At 40.2% G+C, this 26,537-nt stretch overlaps 1 protein-coding gene across 26 annotated transcripts in view; it reads right to left on the minus strand.

Moving 5' to 3' along the window:
* FYN (FYN proto-oncogene, Src family tyrosine kinase) overlaps nucleotides 1-26,537 on the minus strand; it is a 116,708-nt gene that overhangs the window by 18,065 nt on the left and 72,106 nt on the right. For all 26 annotated transcript variants that reach the window (XM_083497817.1, XM_083497828.1, XM_083497826.1 and 23 more), the window contains 5 exons: nucleotides 8,792-9,049; nucleotides 7,756-7,852; nucleotides 4,551-4,649; nucleotides 2,980-3,083; nucleotides 1,989-2,138 (listed from right to left, as the gene is read on the minus strand). In XM_083497817.1, coding sequence (XP_083353943.1) covers nucleotides 1,989-2,138; nucleotides 2,980-3,083; nucleotides 4,551-4,649; nucleotides 7,756-7,852; nucleotides 8,792-9,038 — 697 coding nt within the window. In that variant the 5' untranslated portion in view covers nucleotides 9,039-9,049. The remainder of the gene's footprint in view (nucleotides 1-1,988; nucleotides 2,139-2,979; nucleotides 3,084-4,550; nucleotides 4,650-7,755; nucleotides 7,853-8,791; nucleotides 9,050-26,537) is intronic.

The following is a 26,537-nucleotide window of genomic DNA, read 5'->3' on the forward strand; positions in this document are numbered from 1 at the left end:
TCTAAAAGAGGAAGGAGTACTGGGACAGAACACATAGCTAGGAGCTGTAGAGGAAAAGAGCTGACAGCCATATCTGGCAGTGGCTGGTGAGGTGGAGTAGAAAGCAAAAAATGGCTGCCACTGACAGGGAGGGGAGGCCTGCGCCCTTATGAGTGGGCAGCAGAGACAAGCAGTGGCTCATACAGCACCCATGCAGATACACTGCTGGCAAATGTAACTGACCACGCCCAAAGAGAGAGATGCTGACCATTCATCAGCAGCACACCTGCACACCACAGGGAGAAGCTTCTCCCTGCTTCAAATACCCTCAAACAGGCCCACCTTTAAGTTTAAGCAGCTTCCCAGGATAGAAGAAGGAATTTCAATAGATGTGGCTTGCATGACCATCTGCTGAAATTCCTTCTTCTACACAAGTATTAAAAGTTTAAGAAGCCCTGTACTTAAAAAGCAAAAAAACAAACAAAAAAACCAAAAACCTGGCTACCCCAGACATCCCACCCTCTCAGTTTCTGTTCAGTGGTGGCAATTTACTGCTCTCCATTCTATCTCACCAGCCATCACACATCGATTTGAAACAGCCACTCAAATTTCTAGGCTGAAGCCAATGTCTTTGCAGCCACATATTTTCCTACCAATGGCAAAAATCTGTCAAATATAACATTTCCAGCACTACACCAATAGAAGAGCTGAGACTAGAAACCACAAAGTATTAGAATATTAGAAGTATTTGAATGCGTATAGGGATAGAATAAATAGATCTTAGAAGCAAGATCGAGGGCTTTGGTGCAATGCAAAACAGGGAGTCAATGTATGAGAATTAGCCGTAGGATTAATATTAAGAAATAGTTGAAGCATAAATTGTCAGCACTCCTCTAGTTAGCATAACCTTAGACCAAGCAGAAATCGAAGGTCAGATTTTCTTTTCAGAGAAGCTCTGAGTAATATTACAAACAGAAATAAAATGATGCAGCAATAATCCCAAAATGATTCCCCTCCCCCTACAGTTTATGAAACATTTTAAAGATCGAACAATCTTAGGCACCATTATAGTTATGATATCCTAGACTAGAATAAGCAATTTTAAATATAGTTATGAATAAATTTACTTTAAAATAATGGTAGGAAACATCTTGAATATAAGAACTTTGCAGAATATTTATAGAAATGTGTGTGCGTGTGCGCGAGCGCATTTGGAACAACATACACAACATAAAAGTACGAGGAAACTATTTTAAATGATTAAGCAAATTATACAGACATGCATTTCTAATTATTTCACAGCTGTGCTACAATGCAAAGTATGGATTATTACTAAAGATACAATATATGGAAATCAATGTAATAAAACATGCATGTTAACTATAATGTACAGTACTACCTGGACGGAAACAGCCTTACTACAGTTATCCACACTCTGGCAACCTCTTGTTTGGATTACTGTAATAAATTATATGGGGCTGCCTTTAAAAATGATTTGGGGGGCACTTAGGGGGATGCAGGATGGGGGAAAGGAAAGTGAAGTCCTTTTGTACAAGCAGAAGTCTGGTTGCACAACATTGGATAGCATCAAAGAAAGAAAAATTACTGATATGCTACATAGCTAGCAAGAATTATCCAGTCAATGTTCCCAATAGTTTCTTTGTGGTTTTGTACTCTAGCAGTGCAATTAATGAAGAACATTGCTTATGTAGTGCAAAGCTGCTTTTATTTTCTTGGTTTTTTTAAAAGGAAACTGTTTATTTGCCCTCATCAGATATTGCTGTGTTACATTTGGAACAGTTTAATGTGTTTTGCAATTGTATCTGTTTTTATAATTGTATATTCTATTGTTGCAACCTGCTCTGGTACCTCATGGTGAATAATATCAAAATTATTGAATGAATGAATGAATAATTCCTTAATGTATTATACAGAAAAAAGTTCTATATACACTATTGATACCTTATAGGAACTGAGAATATAGAGCAAACATTTATCTGCAAAATTACCTGAATAATGCTGAACAAGCTGTTGAAGAGTTTCAAATTGTGCCCTGGTTGTAATGTAATATCCTCCATTGTCAAGTTTGCGAATTTTATAATGTTTGACATGATCTCCTTTCATATCATCCCAGTCACGAATAGACAATGAATAGGCACCTATTAAACAAGTTTTTAAAAGCTACATATAATCAGAAGTAAAGGAAATAGTCTTAATTCAAACTAAAAGTAATTTAAATTCTTTTGATAACATATTACAGTCCAAAGAAAAAAAAGACCATTCACTGTAATTACAAAAGGCATAATTAAGGCATCATATATAATGTATGCCAAAAGAAGACCTTGCTGGATATACAAATTTACAGCTACAACTTTCAGTATTTTAAGATAAGTGATACCTCTATATTGTAGTCAGCTCTGAACAACAATTATAACACCTGTATAGGTTTTTTAAAAAATAAAGAATTGCTTGATTGTTTTGAATTGCATAACAGTTTAAAACTCATGTCTAGGGCATGCTTTAAGTGATGACTTAAGCAAAACTAAAAGGAAATCATACTAAAAATGCTATCTCTGTGCACAGGATCCCTTCATCTTCAACCTCCGTCCTCCCCTTCTTTTAAATATATATTATATTGATACACTTGATCAAATTCTTAACCAATTGCAAACAGTGGTTTGCTATTTATTGTGTCGAATATAAATTTCTTTTTCTGAGCTTTGCAAAATTCCACAAGCATGCAGCAGAAGTTGGAGAAGTTACCCCATAACCCTGCAGTTGCTTTTCTATACTTAGGCAAGGCACTACAGAAGTAATGAACTAGAAATGATGATTATTCAATACCAAATACTGGTAAACTCAACACTGACACTCATAGGTCATACAAACAAAAAATCAATGTATATATGATAGATTAGGTCCCACTTGTTATCGGCTCATCGCTTTGTAAGCATCCCCCCCCCCCGGTTTACTTAACAATTAAAATACTGGCCATACTACCTTTGGTGGTTTCACTCTCGCGAATCAGGAAAGTTCCTCGAGGATTTCCAAATGTTAGCAGCTGCCTCTCAGCATCCTTTCGTCCAAGTTTGCCAAAGTACCATCTACCAAAAACACCAAGAAAGAAAATTTCATTTTAAATAGAAGGCTGAGAAATATTATTTAATTTGTACAAACAGGAGGTTATTTTAGGGTGATTTGTGAGGATCTTGTGCCCTGAAAATACAATCTGGAAACTTGTTATGGATAGTAAATGGTACAGGACTCTTCTGGAAGCAGAAGACGGAAAAGGACAACTGCAATAGCAGTCAAAAGTACGGTTCACCTCATGAAAAGTCAAACCATGATATAATGGAGATGCGGGGAACTTATGATCCTCCAGATGTTGCCAAACTACAACTCCCATCTCCTAGCCATTATCCATGTTTGCTAGAGCTTATGGGAATTGTAGTTCAGTAACATCTAGCAGGCTGAAGGTTGCCTACCCCCGGTTTAGTCTGAAGCGGGCTCTCTGAGAAGAGTTCATGGCCACTTTGATCCTCTCTGATGGTTTTGCTTTTGCGCTGTACTAAGTCATGGCCTGGCTTATCTGGTGGTCTGAACCTGGAATCATGAACTAGCTCTATTCAGACTAACCATGAGCTGTAACCAAGGTTTGCTCTATGGCTTATGACTCATAGTTTCTCTGAAAAAGCTAAACCATGAGCTGACTTCAAACGACATGCTAAGCCAAGCCAGGTCTTAGCTCTGTGCAGTGCAGAAGCAGAATGACCAGGGAGAAGTGTGCATGCACACGAAAGCTTATACCCAGAATGAACTTAGTTGGTCTCTAAGGCGCTACTGGACATTTTGTAATTTCTTTAGTATATTTTGAGAGAGAGTAAAGTTATTAATTTCTCTGGGAGGCTGTACACTCATGCGTTCACACAAAGCCATGGTTTGGCTTAGCATGATGTGTGACTCATGCAAATTTGAACAACTTGTACCTGTGGTGACAACTGCCAAGACCTGACTCCTGACATTTATTTGAAATGCACAATGCAGAACAGAAGGATACAGCTATTTAATGTGCATTCAGAATAGTTTCCAAACCGAACCACTTATGCTGGCAGATCTAGAAACCATTGAATAAATATGCATGTTTAAGATTTAAATTTTCAACTTCAATGGACCTTGCACAGTACTGAAAATGCAGCAAAAATTTCCCATAGAATTTACATTTAAATACTGTAGTCACAATTATAAAAAGTTTGTTCAGCTTGCAATTATTAACGCCTTTATCTCTAGTGAATTGGCATGTGCAAAATTTATACAATTTGTCTTCTGTACTGACATACCAACTGCAACATGAAGGACACTCAGGCTAAGAAATTCCGGGTGCTCCTACTTTGACCTAATGAGAATGAGTTTAGTTTCCTCCCTTCCACTAATTTACCCAATTATTTATCACTGAGCTGAAGAAGGAAACCAATGTGAAATTTGAAAATCACCCCAATCAATCACACACAAAATCTTTTGCACTTTCTTTAAGCACAGCTTTAAACAGTTTCCATAAAATTAAAAAAGCATACTCCTCTGCTTGGATGGAGTCGACTGGAGCCACATAATTACTGGGAATGTATCCAGTTTCTCCTGTAGTCAAAGAACGGGCTTCCCACCAGTCTCCTTCCCTGAAAAACAAGAGGAGAAAAACAGTAAGAGAATTCCCACTCTGAATTCAAAGCTACTTACCATAAACTGTTATAGACTTAATTTGACACCCTTCATTACGGAGTTCATTATGCATAAAAAGAGATAATTAAAGGAACAGGACAGAAAGAGTCAGAAAAGTGACAGAAGAGTCAAATGTGTATTGAAACTATTTATTGGTTTTTATTTTGCTACCGCTGCCTAGAAATTCCACTAGATGGAGATATTTTATCACACCCATAAATACTGTGGCTGCTGTCGTTTAATAGGGGCTTCTCCAAGCAAAATAGAGAAAGGGATTGTTTCGGATTGCCGCATTTTGTACAGTTTGCCTCTCTGTTAATGAATGTGCCAGTATGAGCAGCTTCAGAAGTATATGCATCTACACCAGGGACTTTCCCTAATGGAAGCCCCCTGAGGTGAATTGTAAGAGGGTTTAGAACAGGGATGGGGGACCCGTGTCTCCTCCAGATTCTGTCGCATCTGCCCCAGTCAGCATGGTCACTGAATGGTCAGGGATGGCGGGAGTTATAGTCCAGCACCATCAGGAGAGGCACAAGCTTCCCACCCCTGCTTTAGAGGCATGTGTGTGGGCAGGACTCCGGAACAGGAATGTGAGAAAGAGGCTGTGTACACTTTACCGGCTTAAAGCACCAAGTCTCCCTCTCCCGTAACTTGGATAAAGCTGGTATCGGAGGGACAAACGCATCAAAATGTGGTATTTCAGGGAAAACCATGACAGGACAGTTAGAGGATAGGTGTGGATTATGGTTAATTTTGTGTGTACCCCCCTTGCCATACCAGTGGTAAGGAGTGCCCTGGATGCAGAGTAAATGGGAGTCTAAAAATCCTGTGGCATGAAAAATGGTATTGGGGCAATTTTTCCAGTATGTTTATGAAAGCAATGATGTGTTCAGTGTATTGGTTGGTATAAAGTCTATATGAGAGCAGGGACAAGCATGCTAAGCTCTGCTCCTGCATTGCTATCTCTCCCACTCTCCACAATCTGGAATACGATTATCTAAGGTGGGGAGTCTCCACAAGTAGGAGGCAGCTTCCCACCTCACACTTCTCCCTCCAACTTGTGGACGGGGGATGGAGACAGCGATGGGGTAGGGGAAGAGCTAAGTAAGCACATCCGTACTCATCCTCTTTGCAGGTAGCATTTACACTACAGCAGAATGCCTAATCACACACACTCTCTCTCTTTGCTGTACCCAAGATTCTTGACAGCAGAGCACCTCAAACTCACCCCTTGCAGTTAAGAATTTGTAATGGATTTGTTTATTATTCAAGCATTACTTTCTTAGGCTTGCAGCAGGAGCATTTTGAAGCATAAATGAAAGTGTATAATGTAAATATTTTGTCAGCTTTTTTCACTGCCAATTTAAAAGAAAAGGGTGTTTTCATTTATAAATCATAGCCCAAGTGACTGTGCTTTCATGTGCATAAAAGCTGTTCAGGTAGGCAGAATAATGAAGTATTCCTTGAAATTATCTCCTCTTTTTACTTCACTCTTCCAGACATCACAATGATTTATTTGCAATAAATGGAAAACTATAACTAAATACTATAACTAAACATCCCCATCGTTCAGCCCAGACACTGAGGTTCAGCGCCAAGGGCCTTCTGGTGGTTCCCTCACTGCAAGAGGTGAGGTTACAGGGAACCAGGCAGAGGGCCTTTTCGCTCCTGCCCTGTGGAACGCCCTCCCATCAGATGTCACAGAAATAAACAACTATCTGACTTTTAGAAGACATCTGAAGGCAGCCCTGTTTAGGGAAGATTTTAATGTTTGAAGTTTTCTTCTGTTTTTAATGTTCTGTTGAAAGCAGCCCAGAGTGGCTGGGGAAATCCAGCCAGATGGGTGGGATAGAAATAAATTATTACTATTACTATTATTATTATTATTATTATTATTATTATTATTATTATTATTATCATCATACCTTTGGTTTGCACATCACAGTAAACTACAGTTAGAAATAAACACGGCTTATCATGGTTTACCATAGTTATTTCCTACTGGTCATGTAGACCAAAGATATTTGGTGACAGTTTGTGCAATGACTGCAAAAATTTACTTGGCTCTATGTTCTTCTACAAAAATCTATGGAGATGGTCACAACCTCATAATGCTCTTAATATTGTTTATAGTTTAAATGTGTTGTTTTAAAAACTTATCCAAACCAGAGCAATGTACAAGCATGGTCTGAAATAAACATTCTGCAAATTGCATCAGTATAAGCACTGACTTCTAAAAGGTCATATTTCCATTGCTAATTAATTTATTCCATCTTTCAGATTCAAGGACTAAAATCCAATTCAGTATTTAGCTGCGATCATGAAAGGTAGGACACAGTGGATCCTTGTGTGAGTGGGTGGAAGCCAATAAGCCAAGGGTTTCGGTCAAGTGAGAGCAGGACTGTCTCAAGTATCCTGCGTCTCTTCCTCCAGCTGTTTAGCTTACAGCACCTGAAGCTGTGCTTCTCATGTCCACTTGCACCAGGAGCAGAAGTTGCTCTGAGTGTGAAGATTTCACATAAGAGCTCCAGCTGAATCAGCAAAGGCCCCTCTCTAGTCCAACTTCCTGCTCTCTCAGTCGCCAATCAGATGCTTACAGGAAGCTCACAAGCAGGACATGAGAGCAGCAGCATTCTTGCCACTTGTGATTCCCAGAAACTGGTACAGTCATACCTTGGAAGTCAAACGGAATCCGTTCCAGAAGTCCGTTCAATTTCCAAAATGTTCGGAAACCGAAGCGGAGCTTCTGATTCGCTGCAGGAAGCCCCGTCAGACGTTTGGCTTCCAAATATAGTTCACAAACCAGAACAGTCACTTCCAGGTTAGCAGCTTTCAGAACTAAGCTGTTCGAAAACCAAGGTATGACTGTATTAGGAGTTATTCTGCCTCCAGTACTGGATGATGTACACAACCATCATGGTTAGTAGCCTTTAGTATCTTTATCCTCCATGAATTTGTCTTAATCCCCTTTAAAGCCATCCCTGTACATCTTTTGGGAGTGCTGCTGAAGGTACAAATCACTCAACAAATATTAATAAAGTCATGCGGTAACATAAAACTTACGAGCTGTTAAGTATCTGAAATTTTTCTCCTTTATGAAAACTTAAATCATCTTCTGTTCTTGCTTCATAATCATACAGAGCCACAAAAAGAGTTACACCTAAGGGACATAAAACGGCAGTTTACAAATTTGCTACTGCATAATAGGGGTAGGGGAAAATAGATGGACAACAAATTCTGCCTTTTAATATATATATATATATATACATACATACACACAGAATTTGGTTTAAAAATTGTTTTTTGTTCCACTTACTTCACGAAGTATTATCCTTGAAAAACAAAACAAAACAAAACAAAACCTGTGCAAGACAGAGGACTATCGTTATTCCTGTACTGCAGAGGCGTGTGTGTGTCTAAGGAAGAGATAGCAGTGGCTTTCCAAAGGCCACCTGTTGAGTTCATGGGTCATACAGGTGATATCTGAACGAGGGAATTCACATCTCAGTCTCTCAACCATCATGCTACACTGGATTGCACGTGCACTCAACAAAACTTTATTATTTGAAAACTTTATTATAGAGACTTTGAAATCAGTGTAGCTATTGCCTGTAAGAGCTCTGGCTTCCATGTACTCTGTGGAAAAGAGTTCAGCACAAACAGCAGTAGGCAATGTGAATCACAAGGTCACCTGTTACAGACTGCAAGTATGAATGTTGCATAAGTATGAGAGCAGCATGTAAATTACGAGTGCAAGAAGTGTATATACGTGAGTGCTGAGAATGAGCAGCATGAGGGGGCTCTGTGTGCACTGTGTGAGACAGTGAAGGGGGAATGGAGACGGAGAATATATTATACCCAAAGTCCTATCTGACTTTGTGCAGGCCTTCATTTGTGTGCTCTGCTTACATTGTGAATTATTATTATATTGTGAATTGTGTCCTACATGAGCAAGAATAATTTCATGTCTTCAAATCAGAGGTGGGTGTTGCAAGAATGCAAATGATCCTCAATAAAAGACTGATTTTTTGTTTTTGTTTTTTGTACTGAAGAAACCTAATATGCTCTGAAAAAGATAACGTTATTCTAAACGATATACCTGTGCCTCCTCTTGTTCGCAGTGTTCCTGTATGTGACGAGGAATTTACACCACCGAAGACGGTCAGCCCCTGTCCGCCGGCTGTGGGGAAGTTGTTGTAGTTTGGAATCGAAGTCACACCAAAATTTGGGTAATGTTGAGGGGTGGGATCTGTCCCATAGCGATAACCTGAACTCTGGTTTAAACTGCCATCCCTCTCGTCTGTCAGTTTTGTTGCTTCTTTATCCTTACATTGCACACAGCCCATTATCTAAAATCCTGCAGTAAACAAAGAAACAAACAAACAAAAACTGGTTTCATTTTGATGTCTGATATACTTTACCAACATGATATGGCACATAAACAGTTAATTCTACCAATCAGCAAATGCAGAATTGTTTTTGGGATACATCAGTTTCAAGTAGCTAAAGGCAACATATCTCTTTTCTGGGACATGTCTAGAAAGCAACTTCTTGAACCTTCCGTTTGGTGTTTGTGCTCCAACTGAAAAACATGGTTGGGCAATAAAGAAGTTTCCTTTACAAGGCAATGTCCCCCTTTTTGCATTTCTAAAGTGTGATTCAAACATGGCTTATGCCAGTCCTTTGTTTGCTGTGATGCGAACAGCAAAAAGACAGACTATGGACCAACACAGGATAAAGTCTCCTATAATTCATGAAAAGCATCTTTGCACCCAATGATTTTAGTCTCTTGTTAACTGATCTCATAGGTATCTCTTCTGTAGTTCTCCTGTTAAAGTATTGACGTTAAAGTTGTGTTGGCTTTCTGAAGTCATCTCACATCCTTTCTGAAGTCACTTCATATTACCACTTTGGAAAATATTGCTCATGAACCACTGAGCATTTGGTTTCTGATTCTATAGTCTCAACTTCTCCCACCCCAATACAAAAATTCCTCAACATTGAGCAAGCTGCAAGTAGAAAAGGCCACCAAGCTCTTCTGTCTGTTGTATTTGCTTTGACAAGAGATTTACTCATGCTCTAGCTCCCTGACCTGGGCAAACCCTAACCCCACACCAAGTGTCAGCTCAAGGTTCTGACCATCCTCCGGTAAGATTCTTTGGAGAGAGATGGATCCCATGGCTCCTCCAATAGTCTTCCTGCTCAACACCTCTATCCACCTATTCTCTACTACACTTTGGGACGGCTATGGCAGCTGCTCACCCTCAATATAGCCAAGGAGCTGGCAGCCATTTTTGAGATAGTTGCACTTTTATGCTAGAGGCTGTTATTTCGGAGACAGCTACTGGTTTATTGCACGTATAGTTCCTATATACATATACATGCTGTGTTCAGAGTTTACACTGCTTCACTTTCCACACACAGCATGATTCAGAATATACCACTCATGGAAGAGATCCCAACAAAAGAAGAGTGGCAGATGAAGTTAATGGACTATGCCAAGTTGGTGAAACTAACCGGGAAAATTCAGAACCAGCAGGACCAGACCTTTTTGAAAGACTGGAATAAATTTACATTGTATTTGAGAGACAATTGTAAACAACTGACATCGTTAGTAGGGCTACAAGAAGTTTTGTATGGTTAGATATATCAATTATTACCAATATGATGCTTAAATGTTGTATTTAAGATTTGGATTTAAGGGTAACAACAACAACAACAACAACAACTACCAAATGCAGTATCAGAGCATAATTAGGAAAACCATTAGTTGAGGGGGAGGGAAGTCTCTCTTTTTTAAAAAAAAAAATATATTTATTAAGAATTTTAAAATTACAAGAAAAACAAAAAGAAAGAAAGAGAAAAAACAAAAGAAAAACAAATCACAATCAAGCAATACCAATTAGTAAAAATCAAAATCAAAAAATAACAACAAAACACATAACACAAGACAATCAGAAAGCAAAAATAAACCACAAAAATTTAAAAACAAATCCAATATTCCAAAATCCTTCACTGTCATTGCCTTATTTCATCAACCTCCTCACTCCTCCCTTTTTTGTATCCTAGTTATTAATTATCACAGCAAATCCTTTCCATTTTTCATAATATTCTGTCATTAAATTACCTTAATCTATTTTAACCTTATCTTACTATAAAAGACCCTAAAACTTAAAACTTAGATCTTATTTATACCAATTTCTCATAACCATAACATATTCTTACATAATTCTTTTAACATTTTTACTAAAGCCAAATGATTTCGTTCCAACATTTTTCTAACATTCATCAATTTTATAAAACAATCCTAATATTTTTTAAAAAAAACTTTCTTCCAATCTTCATCCAGCGTCTCTTCCTCCTGGTTTTGTCAGTCCTTTCTATCCCATCAATCTAGCTCATTAACCTGGTAATCTTATGTCCGAGGCCCTTAAGTCTCTTCCATGTCCCTTCTGCAGCTCTTCTTCATATTTATACCTGTACTTTACTTTGTCTCCTGCTCCTTTCACTCATGGAAACTCCAACTTGATAGTGTTTTTTACCCTTCTCGACAAATCAGGCCCTTTTCCATAGTCCACACTAAACTCCATGTGGTATTTAAAAACATGTTTCAAAATCCCTCCAGAATTAAGAGCCCCCACAACCCCAAACATCTCACGGCCCATTGCCAGACTTGGAAAGTCAAAACATCCCTGCATAGGGGGGGTCTATCCAACCCCCCATTTCCAAACCAAACAAAACTCTATCTCTCCAAACCTGGCTTTTTGAGGAGGAGGGAAGTCTCAGGCCAAGACGGCCAAGCGGTCTTTATATACAGTGGTGCCCCGCAAGACGAATGCCTCGCAAGACGAAAAACTCGCTAGACGAAAGGGTTTTTTGGTTTTGCGTTGCTTCGCTAGACGAATTTCCCTATGGGCTTGCTTCGCAAGACAAAAACGTCTAGCGCTTTTTTCTTAAAGCCGCTTGAAGAGGCGCAGTTGCAACGGACCGTGCTTCGCAAGACGAAAAACATCGCAAGACGAAAAGACTCGCGGAACGAATTATTTTCGTCTTGCGAGGCACCACTGTATTATATGTAAGATGGATGTTTTGTCAAAAAAATATTTATAAAATTCAATCAAAAAATTATATATATAAAAAACTGAATATACCAGTCATATGTAAGAGCCATGTGGGGAAAAATGGTGTGCTGTGGGTTTAACCCTCTATCCCTCCCCATGCAACCCTATCAGATGATTCTAATGGGGACAAATTTTGTATCATGCAACATACAGCCTTGCCGGGTGGGTGCTCTAAGCATCTCCAGGGGCCAATTATATAACACTGGCTCCTAGAGGCCTCCACACAGGATTGGAGAGTAGCGGCACACTGTGATTTCAAACTGCACATATTGGAAAGGGCAGAATATGCTTTGGAGATCAGAATCCCAAAATAAAACAAATGAAACAAAAAAACTTCTGCATCCACATTTGTGCATATGAATTTATGTGGAATTTCTCTTCCACTAGGTTTAGCCCCCATCTCTATTTAATAGTGCTTTATAGATATCTGAGCACTTTCACAATCTGAATTGAGCAAGGATATACTTTATTACAGAGGAAGGGGAGGATATGGCCCTAAATGTATTATTCACACGCTGAGCCAACAAAAAAGTGAATTATTAACTTCGAGGTGCCAAAAAGAAAAAAAAGGGAAGAAAGAAAAAGGAATAAAGCATTTATTCAAGAAATGCAGGCCAACTAAACAAGTAACAGAAAACTAGGCCAGCAATGAATAGGTACACAGGCCTTCCAAACTGTAAAAAAAGAGAGACCCAAACGAAACAGATTTTTATAAGAGGTAATAGTGACATCAGTGCAACATATTTTAATGAATATATTTTAGTCAGTTTCTCCTCTCTCTCTCTCTTTGCTGGCATGTATTTCTTTGTGAGAGGTGGGGAGGAGCAGGCAGAAAAGTTTGATGGAGAGGTCATTTCTCTTTCTATTGTCCTCTTCAGCTTGGCTCCAGTGCCTGGGCAGTGCACGTATAAAAGCAGCTTGATTGGAGGACTGTGTGAGATGTGACAGAGGGTGTAACCTACATGTTTCTTTTCAAGCCAAGACTTTGAAAAGCTGTCCATTCCTTCTTGAAGACACTAGCTATGGATGATATCATTAGTCGCCTAGTTAAGTTTCAGGAGGAAGTACAAGCACATTGCTGGACTTGATTCAAAAGGACTCCAGGGTTTTTGTAGATATTTTTAAATACATCCTCCATTCAGTAGTAGCACCACAGCTCTGAACAACCAGAGGGCAAGAATCTATTTTCCGCTGTTATCACAAAGCATCTCAAATTCAAACCTGAGCTGAATGGAGGCATTCATGGTTTGGTAGAGCTGAAAACATGCATGCTCAGGACAAGCGGTGATGACATCATTCAACAAAATCTGGAAACTATTTGTGCCAGACCCCTTGGAGATTTATGTTCAACTCCACAAGCGGTAAACAAGATTTTAATATGGTTCTAATGGATGATGTATTTGTTCCTCAAATGTTTGGATTGCTGGGTCATAGGACCGTTTCAAAGTTTGCCATTACCGTTACCATAATTTTAGCAGTTTAATCTTGATCCACTTTCCCAAAGCAGTATTAGGAATTTTCTAAAGAAAGCTAAACAAAGTTTACAGGAATAATGAAACTTCAAGTGATAGAGCACAAATTTACCTTTCAAAAGTTCAATTGTACAGAATCAACAATTCTACACTCACCAATGTGTTAGTGAAGTTGCAACACTATACTCCAGAAGCGGGGAACCTGCTATACATCCTTACATGGGCTCCATTAAACTCGATAGGGCTTACTTCTGAGGTGTTATGTATAAGAGTCACTACAAGGCTGAATCCCATGAGTAAGCCCCGCAGTGGGGCTTGATTTAGAGAAAACATGCACAAAATTACGCCACAAGTGTCATCCTTATGCGTGAATATACAGTGAATATCTGTGGAAGGGATGGATAGTTAGGATCAATGACTCATCTAATTCTGTGAGGAACCATGAGAGTCACCTAGTCCAACCCCCCTGCAGTGCAGAAGTCTTTTGCCCAACGTGGGGCTCAAACCCATGACCATGAGGTTGAGAGTCTCATGCTCTACTGACTCAGCTATCGCAGCTGTTGAGAAGCTTTGTATTGTTGATGTAAACTTTATTAAACATATCTTATGTCATTTGAAACAAGATGATCATTTAACTGACATGTTCCTGCTGAAAGCTAGAGGAGTATGTTGTATTGAAGGTAGAATGGCAGACAGAAAAGTGTCAGTTAAATTGTCACTGCAGTCTAGCATCGGAGGGGGGGGTGGCGCTTTGCTTGGAGAGGTTTCTGGCTTTATACAGGCAACAACCATTTTATGCCGGGGTTACGTTCTGAGGCACTACACATTTAAGTGAAATTGCGTATATCAGGAACACCATTGAAAAAGCCTACAAACACCCTCTAAACCTCTGAAAACCCTTGAAAACCCCTTGAAAAAACCAAATTCCACCACAATTACTCCTTCCAAACTGCCCTGTCTAAACTCCAACTCTCCACAGGACTCAACAGTCAGTGCAAGGGCTCCTGAGATTGTACTTGCAAAGGCTTATGGGATTGCTAGGTGCTGCTTTTACACTGTTTTTGCCCTTTCTGCAAAAAGGGCCACTTTTACACCTTTTCTAGTCACCTCTGGGTTTGTGGTGACGTGCACATGTTTGTGGCTATGTGTCAAGCACACATTGAACGCACGTAAAACGGTTGTTGGCTGTATTGAGACTCAGTCATCAAAAGGGTGGTCAGTTTTAATTTGTCCATTAGTGGACATTCTACCGCGTCTTATTGACTCATAAGTCAGTAAGAGGATGGAATTTCACCCAAATTTTAGTGACTGCATGGAGGGTCTTGGCTGATGTAAATAAAAGGCCAGGTTTTGTATTGGGTGGGTAGAGCAGCTCTTAGAGTTGAAGGAGGGGTGGGATTTAGGAAGGGGCCACAGTGAGCTGGACTTAAGAGGCAGGCATCTGAAATGTCTGTCATATGTAGCCCTGAACTGGACACAAGCACCTTGGAGGATGGACTGAACCTTCCATTGACTTTGGGGAACATGCAGGATCCCGTGTCATGAACCCTGGGACTCCTTATGAGGAAGGGTACTCCTCCAAAATGGAAGAGCTCTCTAAATACCCCTAAACAGCAGCAACTGCGATTAGGTGGGGGGATGGAAAGACAGGCTATATTAGCCCTTACTGTGAGCTTCCCAGTTGTGAAAAGCACAGTCCCTTAACTCTGTTCAGCCTGACTTCTTATTCCTGCCTCCTACACTGACTGACCGCTGCTAACCCCTTGCTTTTGAAATTTTGCCTACTTTTGGACTGCTTGATTTTGGCTTTGTCTCATGTCCCTGCTATTGGACCACATCCATGCTTGGCTTGCATCACTGTGCTTGACCTCAGCTTCTCCTCTGTGTTTTTGGATAGCCTTGATGCTTCTACCAGACCAAGGTAGGACAGGGTAATGAAGATTCAACCCAGGAACAGATAATACTGGGGCAAAGAGCTGAAAGTGGTTTGCTAACAAGAGAACAGGATTGTATGACAGCCCTCAAGGAAGAGCTATGGATAAGTAATAGTTGGTTGTTGTGAACCTGATGCTTGCGGGTTGAAGACCAAGGCTGCAATCTGTGAGCAGCCTGAAGGACTCCAGAATGACGACCACGTTGGAGTCTCCATGTAAAGTCATCTAGATGTATTAAGTTGTGTGTCAACTGGGAAGGAGAGTGACAGGGTAATTGGCAAGGGTTCAGTTAGGGGATGGAAGTTTAATCTCATATAGTAACCTCCTTAAAGGGAAGGTAATTCTGTTGTTTATACAGTGTCTTTTATTCAAATCCTTGCACTCCTTCATGAACTTGGGTTGTTGTGTACAATATGGCAGGTGTATAACAGATAAAAATATTAAAAATACAGCTTTGATTTTGGAACTTGTGTAAGCAGTATGGTTCAGAAGGGGAAAAACAATTTCTTAGACTCTTTTGATCTTGCTAAACGGGCTAGAACTCGTTAAATAATTTTTTGTAAACTCTTGCCCTTGCTTTCTTCCCACTCACTGTGGTCATCAGTTTTGCATGGAATAGACAAGAGCTGCCAAATACACAGAGTCCAGCTTAGCTACAATGCTAAACACTGTGCTGTTTTCATTGGGTATTGGTGCCTCCAAAGGAGATGATACTCAAATCTTTCCAGGCACCCACCTCACCTCCTGTAATCTGTGCAATGTTGTGAAAGCAGTCACCTAAAGGAAATGCCCACATAAAACATTCTGTTCATGTAAATTATACTGTCAGCTGTTCCATATGTTCATAACTCTCCAGCTACTGAGCAGCTCCATTCACACAGCACAGCCCCTAACAAAGACAACATAGTTAGAAACACAAAACTAGAACTCCAAATGCAATGCAGAGCAGAACACTGGACAGGTATACCCAGTTGCCGACTACGCATTAAGTCACATTCTACTACAACGCAAAACACATTAAAGAATTAAATGGCAAAAGTGAGCAAAAACCTTAAAAATAGGTTGAGTCACACTTCTTCGTTATGTGCTCAAGGAGCCAAGTATGTAGATAATTGTTATCCGTTTTAGAGATGGAAATAGTGAGGCAGAGACAACTTGCATAAGCAAGGCTTTGAGCACTCAGACACAAGCCATTGACCTGCCTGGTGACCAATACAGGGGAATTAATAAATGGACCTCTAAAGTGTTTTTAAAAATCTTTACTTTTTGATTTTTAAAAATCTGCACAGAGCTCCAAGTCTAACCAGAGCAGCAGTACTATAGTGGTAATTATCTGCCTTCACTATTTTACCCAGACTAAATCATTTCCTCACACTGTTATAATTTTAAAAGGCACAATTCCCTTAGCATCAGGCATCCTTTTTTAGTTCAATATTTTAAAACATTCTGAGCAGTTTATCCCAAATAAGATTTCTAATTCCATTGTCTGCACATCCTGCTTTCTGTAGGATCATCCCCCCTCTCCCTCCAATTCTCTAATAAAAAATGAGTCACAGAGAAAACAAAGTGAGGTAGGTATTGCAGGCTTTCGACTCCTCTTGGATGAATAAGTGCCTTGCCTGCTTCATCATGCCTTTAAATCAGAGTGTACTCTTAATATATATATATATATTCCTATCATTTTCTGCTTAGCCCAGAATGTAGAGAGGCATCCTAGTGGAATGTGACAGAAAGATAAATTCATGTCAATTCTGCCTTCTATTCACAGGGACCTCATTCCATTTTTAATGCAAAGTATTTTATTCCTTGACCCAGTGGGAAGAAGCATCTGAAATCACTAATATTTGACGAAGTCCAGACAGGTATAACAGCAAACAACATTCCAGGCAATATTGTGGTGTTTCCTCCTTATTTTCCATGATGGAAATAAAAAAGAAAAGTGAGAAGAGGAAGGAGAAAAGTCGTTCACAAAGAAATGGTGATCTCAAAGTCATGTGGTCTTTTCTGCTGAATAGAGATGGGAAAATGAAGCAGAAATTAAGTGACTTGCCAAAGTGTAAGGTGTGATCCAGAACCAAGCAAGAGCATAATGTGCCAAGTGGGAGGTATGCCTGTTTAATTATGTCAGTAGTATGACATCTGTGTTGCTAATGCCAGATTTCTTTACAGGGAAGGGATAGGCCCTGCTTTAATTAGGACCTATTACCCAATACTTTTAATTCTCTCTTTCTTCAGTGATAAACAATTTTTTATTTCAACGTTTTTCATACTAACACTAGGATTTATTTATTTTTTTAAAAAATGCTATTTTGTAACTCTTTTGTTACCTCGGGAACTGAGGCACTTTCAGCCAGGCGCTCATGGGCTGGGACAACGCAGCTTGTTTGCACAATTCAGCTAGGAATCGGGAAGGTTGTTCCTCCTTCCCAGCTGAGAAAGCCTAAGTGCTCCTCCTGCTCACAGGAGCCCCCACTCCGCTGCCGGCTCACAGGAGCCAGCCCTGGGCTGGGAGCTCCTTTAACTGCTTGGCTGAGGTAAGGACAGCTGCACACTCCTCAGTCGAGCATTTTAAAGATGCAGAGGGAGGAACAAGCTGTACCGGCGCCTCATACTGGTCCTGGGTGATATAGCGATATATCGCCCAGGCCTAGTATATAAGAGAAGTGGCACTGTACGCCTCACAGATCATTTGCCTGTTTCTTCTTTCTGTCTTAATGACCTAGCACCCCAAGAGCAAAATGGCTGAGAGATGTATATGAAGTCAGTCTCACATGGTACTCTCCAGTTCTCTTGACCTGAACATGCAGCTGAGAGGAGCCTTTGGTCAGTTATATGCACACAGCTCAGCTTTGGAGTCCATTATAGTTTCTGCTTATAGCATGCTTATTCCAGGACAGCTGCTACTCACCTCTGCCTGCTATAGAAATGGCACATGTAAAGACGTCCTTGTTGCCCACAGGAGACAATTTCCTGGCATTTGTCAAGGAGGAACACAGACAACAAAAAGATGACTTATCTACTGTACCATGTTAAGTATGCCCTTTCTTGTTTTCTTTTCTGCTTCTCTCAGTTGCTACTTTCCATATCTATGTTACATGGAACACATTTATGATTATATTGTGCCATTTCACAGCATTGATTCAGCCCCCAATTGGCACTGATGTTTACAGGCAATAAAGACAACAGCAATGTTATAATTATGGATGTGTTGCCTTTGCTCTGGTGGTGGTGGGGTGGGGAGAAGGACACACACTAGAAATAAACCCCCATGATCACCTTTTCCTGTTAACAAAACTGCCCCTCTCCAGAACAAATGCTGTAGCTTTTGAGCTATCTTTCATTTTATATGTGCAGATAAGCCTCACAGAAAGAAGCTGATGGAAGGAAACTGAAGAAACCAAAGTAGAGCACTCCACGGGATGAAAATCCACTAGTATTTTGGGCAATGCAGTAATCAAGAAGAAGAAGAATTAACTTGCAGACCATCATCAAAAGCCATCTTCTTTCTTTTGGCATTCTGAGAACCATTGAGGTACTTTAAAAAACAACAACAACCCACCAAAAACAACCTTAGGATATATTCACCACTAGCTGAAAAGGAACAGGAAAGTCAGTGTTCCATCTGGACAGCAGTAGCAAAAACTGACTTCACTTGCTGTGCTTGTTTAAGGAACAGTCGCTGTGGTGGAACTGGCAGGGTGCCCATGAGTCAGGGGGTCACCTGGCAAATCCACAAGAAAACACATTAGCACAAAGTGGCTGTTTGAGCAGGCGTAATCAAAAACTCTCCAATGCAGGAAATGAAAGAGAAGGAGGCTCACCTCCAAGCTCCCAACAAAAGGCCACTTTGCCAACTCTTCCCATTTTGAACAGAGTTTCATTGCCAGATAATTCTATGAGTGTTAGGGCCTCCTTTTTTGTTTTGTTTTGTTAATAGTGAATTCTTTTTCCATTCTCTTTGCTTGTACCAGTTTCAGTCAAGGAAAAGAGCAGTGTTCAGTTGGAAGGAGAGTAATTTCAGCAAACTTGTTTAAGCAAGTATCACTGAAATCCAACTGCAAGACAGGCAGATTCTGTCATTTCCCCAGAAATCTATTTATATTTTATAAAAAGAACTTATGCAACCTTTATATCATGGAGCACTAATTAGTATAAGCTAAGAAGTAGGTCTGTTTTATTTTTAAAGAGTGGAGGCATACTCTTCTTTGAAGCAGAAATATATAAATTGTAAAGATGTATTACTATTTTTTTCAAAATAAAAAAATTCCTTCCAGTAGCACCTTAAAGACCAACTAAGTTAGTTCTTGGTATGAGCTTTCGTGTGCATGCACACTTCTTCAGATACACTGAAACAGAAGTTGCCAGATCCTTCTATATAGTGAGAAGGTGGGGAGGGGTATTACTCAGAAGGGTGGTGGGAATGAGAGATTGGCAGATAGCTGAGAGAGCCTCTTGACGACTCTTAACGACTGTAATAGGTCTTACAGGAAAAGGCAAGGGGTGGGAAGGTGAGAAATGGTTTAGTTATGTATAGTGAGATAAGAATCCAATGTCTTTGTTCAGCCCAGGTCTTTTCATGGTTTTAAGTTTGGTAATGAGTTGTAATTCAGCAGCTTCTCTTTCCAGTCTATTTCTGAAATTCCTTTGTAGTAAAACAGCTACTTTGAGATCTTGTATAGAATGTCCTGGGAGATTGAAGTGTTCTCCTACTGGTTTCTCTGTTCTGTGATTCTTGATGTCAGATTTATGTCCGTTTATTCTTTGGCGTAAGGTTTGGCCTGTTTGTCCAATATAGAGAGCTGAAGGACACTGTTGGCATTTGATGGCATACACAATGTTAGACGATGAGCAATTAAATAGTCCCGAGATGGTATGTGTGATGTTGTTGGGGCCAGTAATGGTGTTGTCCGGGTGTATGTGGCAGCAAAGTTGGCATCTGGGTTTATTGCAGGCTCTGGTGCCAGTGTCTGTGTTAAGTCTGGTTGTAGTATTATTGTGGGTTAGGAGTTGTTTAAGATTGGGTGGTTGTCTGTAGGCAATGAAAGGTCTTCCTCCCAGAGCTTGAGAAAGAGAACTGTCATTGTCCAGGAGAGGTTGTAGATCTCTGATGATGCATTGTACTGTTTTAACTTGGGAGCTGTATGTGATGACTAGAGGTGTTCTGTTATTTTCTTTTTTGGGTCTGTCTTGCAGCAAGTTCTCTCTGGGTATCAGTCTGGCTCTGTTGATCTGTTGTCTAACTTCATCTGCTGGGTATTTTAGTTCTGAGAAGGTTTGCTGTAGATCCCTTAGGTGAGAGTCTCTGTCTGTAGAATTGGAACAGATGCGGCTGTAACGTAGTGCCTGGCTATATACAATGGACTGTTTGGTATGTTTGGGATGGTAGCTAGAGGCATGTAGATATGTTTGTCGGTCAGTTGGTTTGCGGTATAAGGTGGTGTCTATGCGCCCATCCTGTATTTTTATAGTAGTGTCCAAAAAGTGTATTTCTTGCATAGATTGATTCATTGTAAGGTTGATTGTGGGGTGAAAATCATTAAATTTCTGGTGAAAGGTGTCCAGGGTCTGTTGACCATGTGTCCAGATGATAAAAATATCATCAATGTATCGCAGGTACAAGAGAGGTTTGAGTGGGTAGGAGTTCAGGAAACGTTGTTCTAAATCTGCCATGAAGATGTTGGCATACTGTGGGGCCATGCGGGTGCCCATTGCTGTGCCGCTGATCTGAAGAAACAGGTCATCACCGAATTTGAAGTTGTTGTGGGTAAGGACAAATTGGCAGAGTTTGGTGGCAAGGTCCGCTGTGGTTTTATCTGATATGGTGTTCCTTATGGCTTGTAAACCATCGTTGTGAGGGATGTTGGTATACAGAGATTCCACATCCATAGTAGCTAGTAGCTAACAATACTATACTAGCTACTATGGATTGCTAGTAGCTAACAATACTATACTAGCTACTATGGATGTGGAATCTCTGTATACCAACATCCCTCACAACGATGGTTTACAAGCCATAAAGAACACCATATCAGATAAAACCACAGCGGACCTTGCCACCAAACTCTGCCAATTTGTCCTTACCCACAACAACTTCAAATTCGGTGATGACCTGTTTCTTCAGATCAGCGGCACAGCAATGGGCACCCGCATGGCCCCACAGTATGCCAACATCTTCATGGCAGATTTAGAACAACGTTTCCTGAACTCCTACCCACTCAAACCTCTCTTGTACCTGCGATACATTGACGATATTTTTATCATCTGGACACATGGTCAACAGACCCTGGACACCTTTCACCAGAAATTTAATGATTTTCACCCCACAATCAACCTTACAATGAATCAATCTATGCAAGAAATACACTTTTTGGACACTACTATAAAAATACAGGATGGGCGCATAGACACCACCTTATACCGCAAACCAACTGACCGACAAACATATCTACATGCCTCTAGCTACCATCCCAAACATACCAAACAGTCCATTGTATATAGCCAGGCACTACGTTACAGCCGCATCTGTTCCAATTCTACAGACAGAGACTCTCACCTAAGGGATCTACAGCAAACCTTCTCAGAACTAAAATACCCAGCAGATGAAGTTAGACAACAGATCAACAGAGCCAGACTGATACCCAGAGAGAACTTGCTGCAAGACAGACCCAAAAAAGAAAATAACAGAACACCTCTAGTCATCACATACAGCTCCCAAGTTAAAACAGTACAATGCATCATCAGAGATCTACAACCTCTCCTGGACAATGACAGTTCTCTTTCTCAAGCTCTGGGAGGAAGACCTTTCATTGCCTACAGACAACCACCCAATCTTAAACAACTCCTAACCCACAATAATACTACAACCAGACTTAACACAGACACTGGCACCAGAGCCTGCAATAAACCCAAATGCCAACTTTGCTGCCACATACACCCGGACAACACCATTACTGGCCCCAACAACATCACACATACCATCTCGGGACTATTTAATTGCTCATCGTCTAACATTGTGTATGCCATCAAATGCCAACAGTGTCCTTCAGCTCTCTATATTGGACAAACAGGCCAAACCTTACGCCAAAGAATAAACGGACATAAATCTGACATCAAGAATCACAGAACAGAGAAACCAGTAGGAGAACACTTCAATCTCCCAGGACATTCTATACAAGATCTCAAAGTAGCTGTTTTACTACAAAGGAATTTCAGAAATAGACTGGAAAGAGAAGCTGCTGAATTACAACTCATTACCAAACTTAAAACCATGAAAAGACCTGGGCTGAACAAAGACATTGGATTCTTATCTCACTATACATAACTAAACCATTTCTCACCTTCCCACCCCTTGCCTTTTCCTGTAAGACCTATTACAGTCGTTAAGAGTCGTCAAGAGGCTCTCTCAGCTATCTGCCAATCTCTCATTCCCACCACCCTTCTGAGTAATACCCCTCCCCACCTTCTCACTATATAGAAGGATCTGGCAACTTCTGTTTCAGTGTATCTGAAGAAGTGTGCATGCACACGAAAGCTCATACCAAGAACTAACTTAGTTGGTCTTTAAGGTGCTACTGGAAGGAATTTTTTTATTTTGACTATGGCAGACCAACACGGCTACCTATCTACTATTTTTTTCAAATTCATACTGTTATTAAGTTATGCCCTTAGTTTTAGAAGCTCACTTTGATTTGCCCAATCATATTTATTGTGCACTAAAAAGGAAAGTTTAATGGAAGATCCAAAAGACACACCTTTGTACCCTTTCACACCGCTTTCACAAAAGTTTAAAGCTTTTTGTACTCTTTAATAGGAAGGGATTATCTTGGTCACTTTCCCCACCACGTTTTCCCCCCATGAAGATACTAAGAACGAGGAGGAAATGACACTGTGAGCCTCTCTGTGCAGTCTCATTACTTCTCTGTGAAAAATATAGCTGTTCCACATGATTTCTTACCACTAACTCTTAACTATTTACATTCATATGCCACTCTTAGTTACCAAAGTAGCTTACAACAGATTATAAACAAAAGCAAATCAATGATGCATTATAATTTCAGAATAGACTACAATAAAACAAGTGAGAGACACAATACAAAACCTGAAAAATTGCAAATGCCTGGTAAAAATAAAGGCTTTAAGTGCCCTTCTAAACAGTCAACAGTGATTTTCATGGGGTATATAGCAGATCCAGGATAGGACTTTCTTTGGGAAAATGTTATCTAGGGGCCATCATGACAAGCATCCATCAAGTGCTTGTGTTTGGGAACAGCAATCCCCTTTGCTCTATGCATCAGTTAAGAGAGCAGAGGAGGAGGAGGAGCTGATGTAGGTACAAGCAGGAGTGGTAGAACAATTAGCAATGAGGAATACATAGTACTAGCAGAGCACTTGTGCGATTTGGCTTTTCTATTCACTTATATGGGGTGTATAACTTAGAATACATGTGTTCAGATCATGCTTTCACCATTTGGTCAACTAACTCATCAGTCAGATTAGAAAGATGCCCACGATTAATTGAACTGAAGGTTTTGTTTTTTAAAACTGTTTTAAACTTAAGTACCTACAAAAACCAGAGCTGATAAGTGCCATAGTGTCACAGTGGAACTTCTTTTCCTCAGAAGTAGATGCCTGTTTCAACACCTGCAGCAAAATATATACACCTGAGAGGTCTAAAAGAGTAATCTTTTCATATGTTAGTTACTTGGTACTCCAATTGCTACTAAGGATGATAACAAAAGCATTTTTTCAACATTTTATAGGACATAGCTTCTAAGGACTTTACCCAGCTATGTTTCCTTCAGGCAGCATCATAAAAACGAAATATTTGAAGCTCCAGTGGCCTATTTGGATGTGTATGAATATGTAGTAAAATGTACTTCACCCTGCAGTTAATTCTCCTGAAACTCAATTCACTGTTATGAGCTTAAAGACGAAAATGACTTGTAACAATGAACTGGCTCCATTTTAAACTCTAGGGAGCAAGTAAGTTTAGGAAAAGAGGAACTGTTTAAACCTCTTTGATCTGAATCTTTGTCTAGAATGCAAAAAAAATTAAGGAAAAGATTAACGTTATCTTTATGTATTATGATATAATATGCACAAATGTATCCTTCTGAATACATAAAGTACTCAGTCCGCTCCTTTGTTGGTTTTTGTTCTCTGCAATTGTTGAGGCTACATTGCAAAAAGAAGCAAGAAAAAGAAAAAAGATAAGCGTCTTTGGGGTTTTTTTTGGGGGGGGAGTAATTTCTCAGCATGCTGGAATTCCAAAGAAACTGGACTTTTTATCATAGAAACATTGGGAAGGAAATACCATGGGAATAGTTCCATGTTAAATATGTAAAAATTGTTAAATAAGCAGAAGCATTTACATGCTGGTGACAGCAGATGGACAAGTCTATTGCCAGTAGTGAAAAAAACTGGACAGGGAATAGGGAATGTTTTCCTAAATGACATCTAGAAACTTGGAGAGATTTCAGTCCACGTAAAACAGGAGCACAAAACCTGTTTTTACTAAAGATAATATTGTGGAAATAAATCATTCATTCATTCATTCATTCATTCACCACTTTTTTCCCCTGATGGAATTTAAGGTGGCTTGCAAAAAAAGAATTGCTAAAAACACAGAAAAAAATCATTAAAAACAATCAAACATTAATAGAATTAAAACTATATAGATATATAAAATCTGTTTAAAACATACAAATAATTACAATGAAAACAGCACTGCACCAGCCCTTTCATAAAAAGCAGTCAGTTCCCCAAAGCCGGCTGAAAGAAGACAGTCTTCACCTGCCGGCGGAAGGACAATGAGGGAGCCAGTCTAGCTTCTCCAAGGAGGAAGTTTCAGAGTCTGAGAGCAGCCACCGAGAAAGCCCTTTCCTGTGTCCCCACTAAGTGGACCTGTGAGGGTAGGGAGACCAAGAGAAGGCCTCCTCTGAAGATCTCAAAACCCAGGCAGGTTCGTATGAGGAAATACGGTCTTTCAGATAGCTTGGGCCTAAGCCATGTAAGTGCTTTCTAGGTCATAACCAGCACTTTGAATTGTGCCCAGAAACAGACAGGTAACTAGTGGAGCTTTTTCTAATAAGGGAGTTGTCTGCTCCCTGTAACCAGCCCCAGTCAGCACTCTGGCTGCAGCTTTTTGAGCCAGATGAAGTTTGTGAGTGCTTTTCAAAGGAAGCCCCGCGTAGAGCACGTTGCAGGGGCCATTGCTTTACTAGTCTTAAACATCATTGGTTGTGCTATATAACCTGTGAAGAATGCAAAGTTAAAGCTTTGGCAGAGTTGGACTTAAGTGCATGTCTGATTTTATCAGGTGGGATAGAAATTGCAAGCTTGAAGAACTCTCTAAGGAAGGGCCTTTTGTTATAGGAGTCACCCTCTCTGGCAATCCATCCGTCAGCATGTGCATTTAGTGAGCTCCAAGGACACAGTGCAGGCTTTTGTGCTCCTTTACGTGGGACCACGGCCAGGGGCTTTAGTCCCATCAATGAGTGTATGGGTGGGTAGTGGCTGAGCTGGAAAGAGGGGAGTTGTTTGGCCCATGGCAGCTGCTGTCTTTAGCTCATTTTGATTCCTGGAAAAAATCCCAGGCAGCACAGTGCAAGGAGCAGCAACTATAAGCTCTATTAAAAGAAAGGGGAAAAAACCTGAGTAAGTGGAAATGTACTTTATCTAGAAGCTGAACCACATATTTCAGCTTCTAGGGTTAAATGAGGTATAATGTCAGCTGTCTAAAGGTTTATTTGCTAATAGAATTTTCTATATGGATTGACTGAACCTCCAAGAAAATGTAATTTGGAATCTCACCCCCCCCGCCCCCCATTATCCAATATATATTACTCTTCCAATTTCTTAATTTACCTGGATTTTTATGCAAGGAGCCAGCATGGGCACCGATATTTTGGATTTACAAATCGTTTTATAAATTGATACTTTTTGCCCTTAAAAGGGTCCCCCGAGTGGCTCCCATACATAGTAAGAATAACAGCTGTACTACAGATGCTCAAAAGCATACTAATAACTAAATGAATCCAAAAATAGCCTGAGACCGGCCCTTGCATTATGCCTGTGGTGCAGTAGTGGCAGCAGCACTGATCCTTCCTACACTGCCAGGGATATGCACCATACATTTAAAGCACCCCCTGAATCCTGGCACCTGTAGTTTATCCCTCACAGAGCTGCATGTCTGAACACCCTTAACAAACTACTGTTCCCAGGATTCTTGGGGGTGTATGTGGCTTAAATGTATGCTGTGTGCACTGCCCATGTGAGAAGAGTATTTTTCCTATGCTTGGGGGTGAGTCCCTGAGTGA

This window comes from Podarcis liolepis (assembly GCF_965112155.1).
Source record: "Podarcis liolepis genome assembly, chromosome: 3".
Taxonomy (NCBI): Eukaryota; Metazoa; Chordata; class Lepidosauria; order Squamata; family Lacertidae; genus Podarcis; species Podarcis liolepis.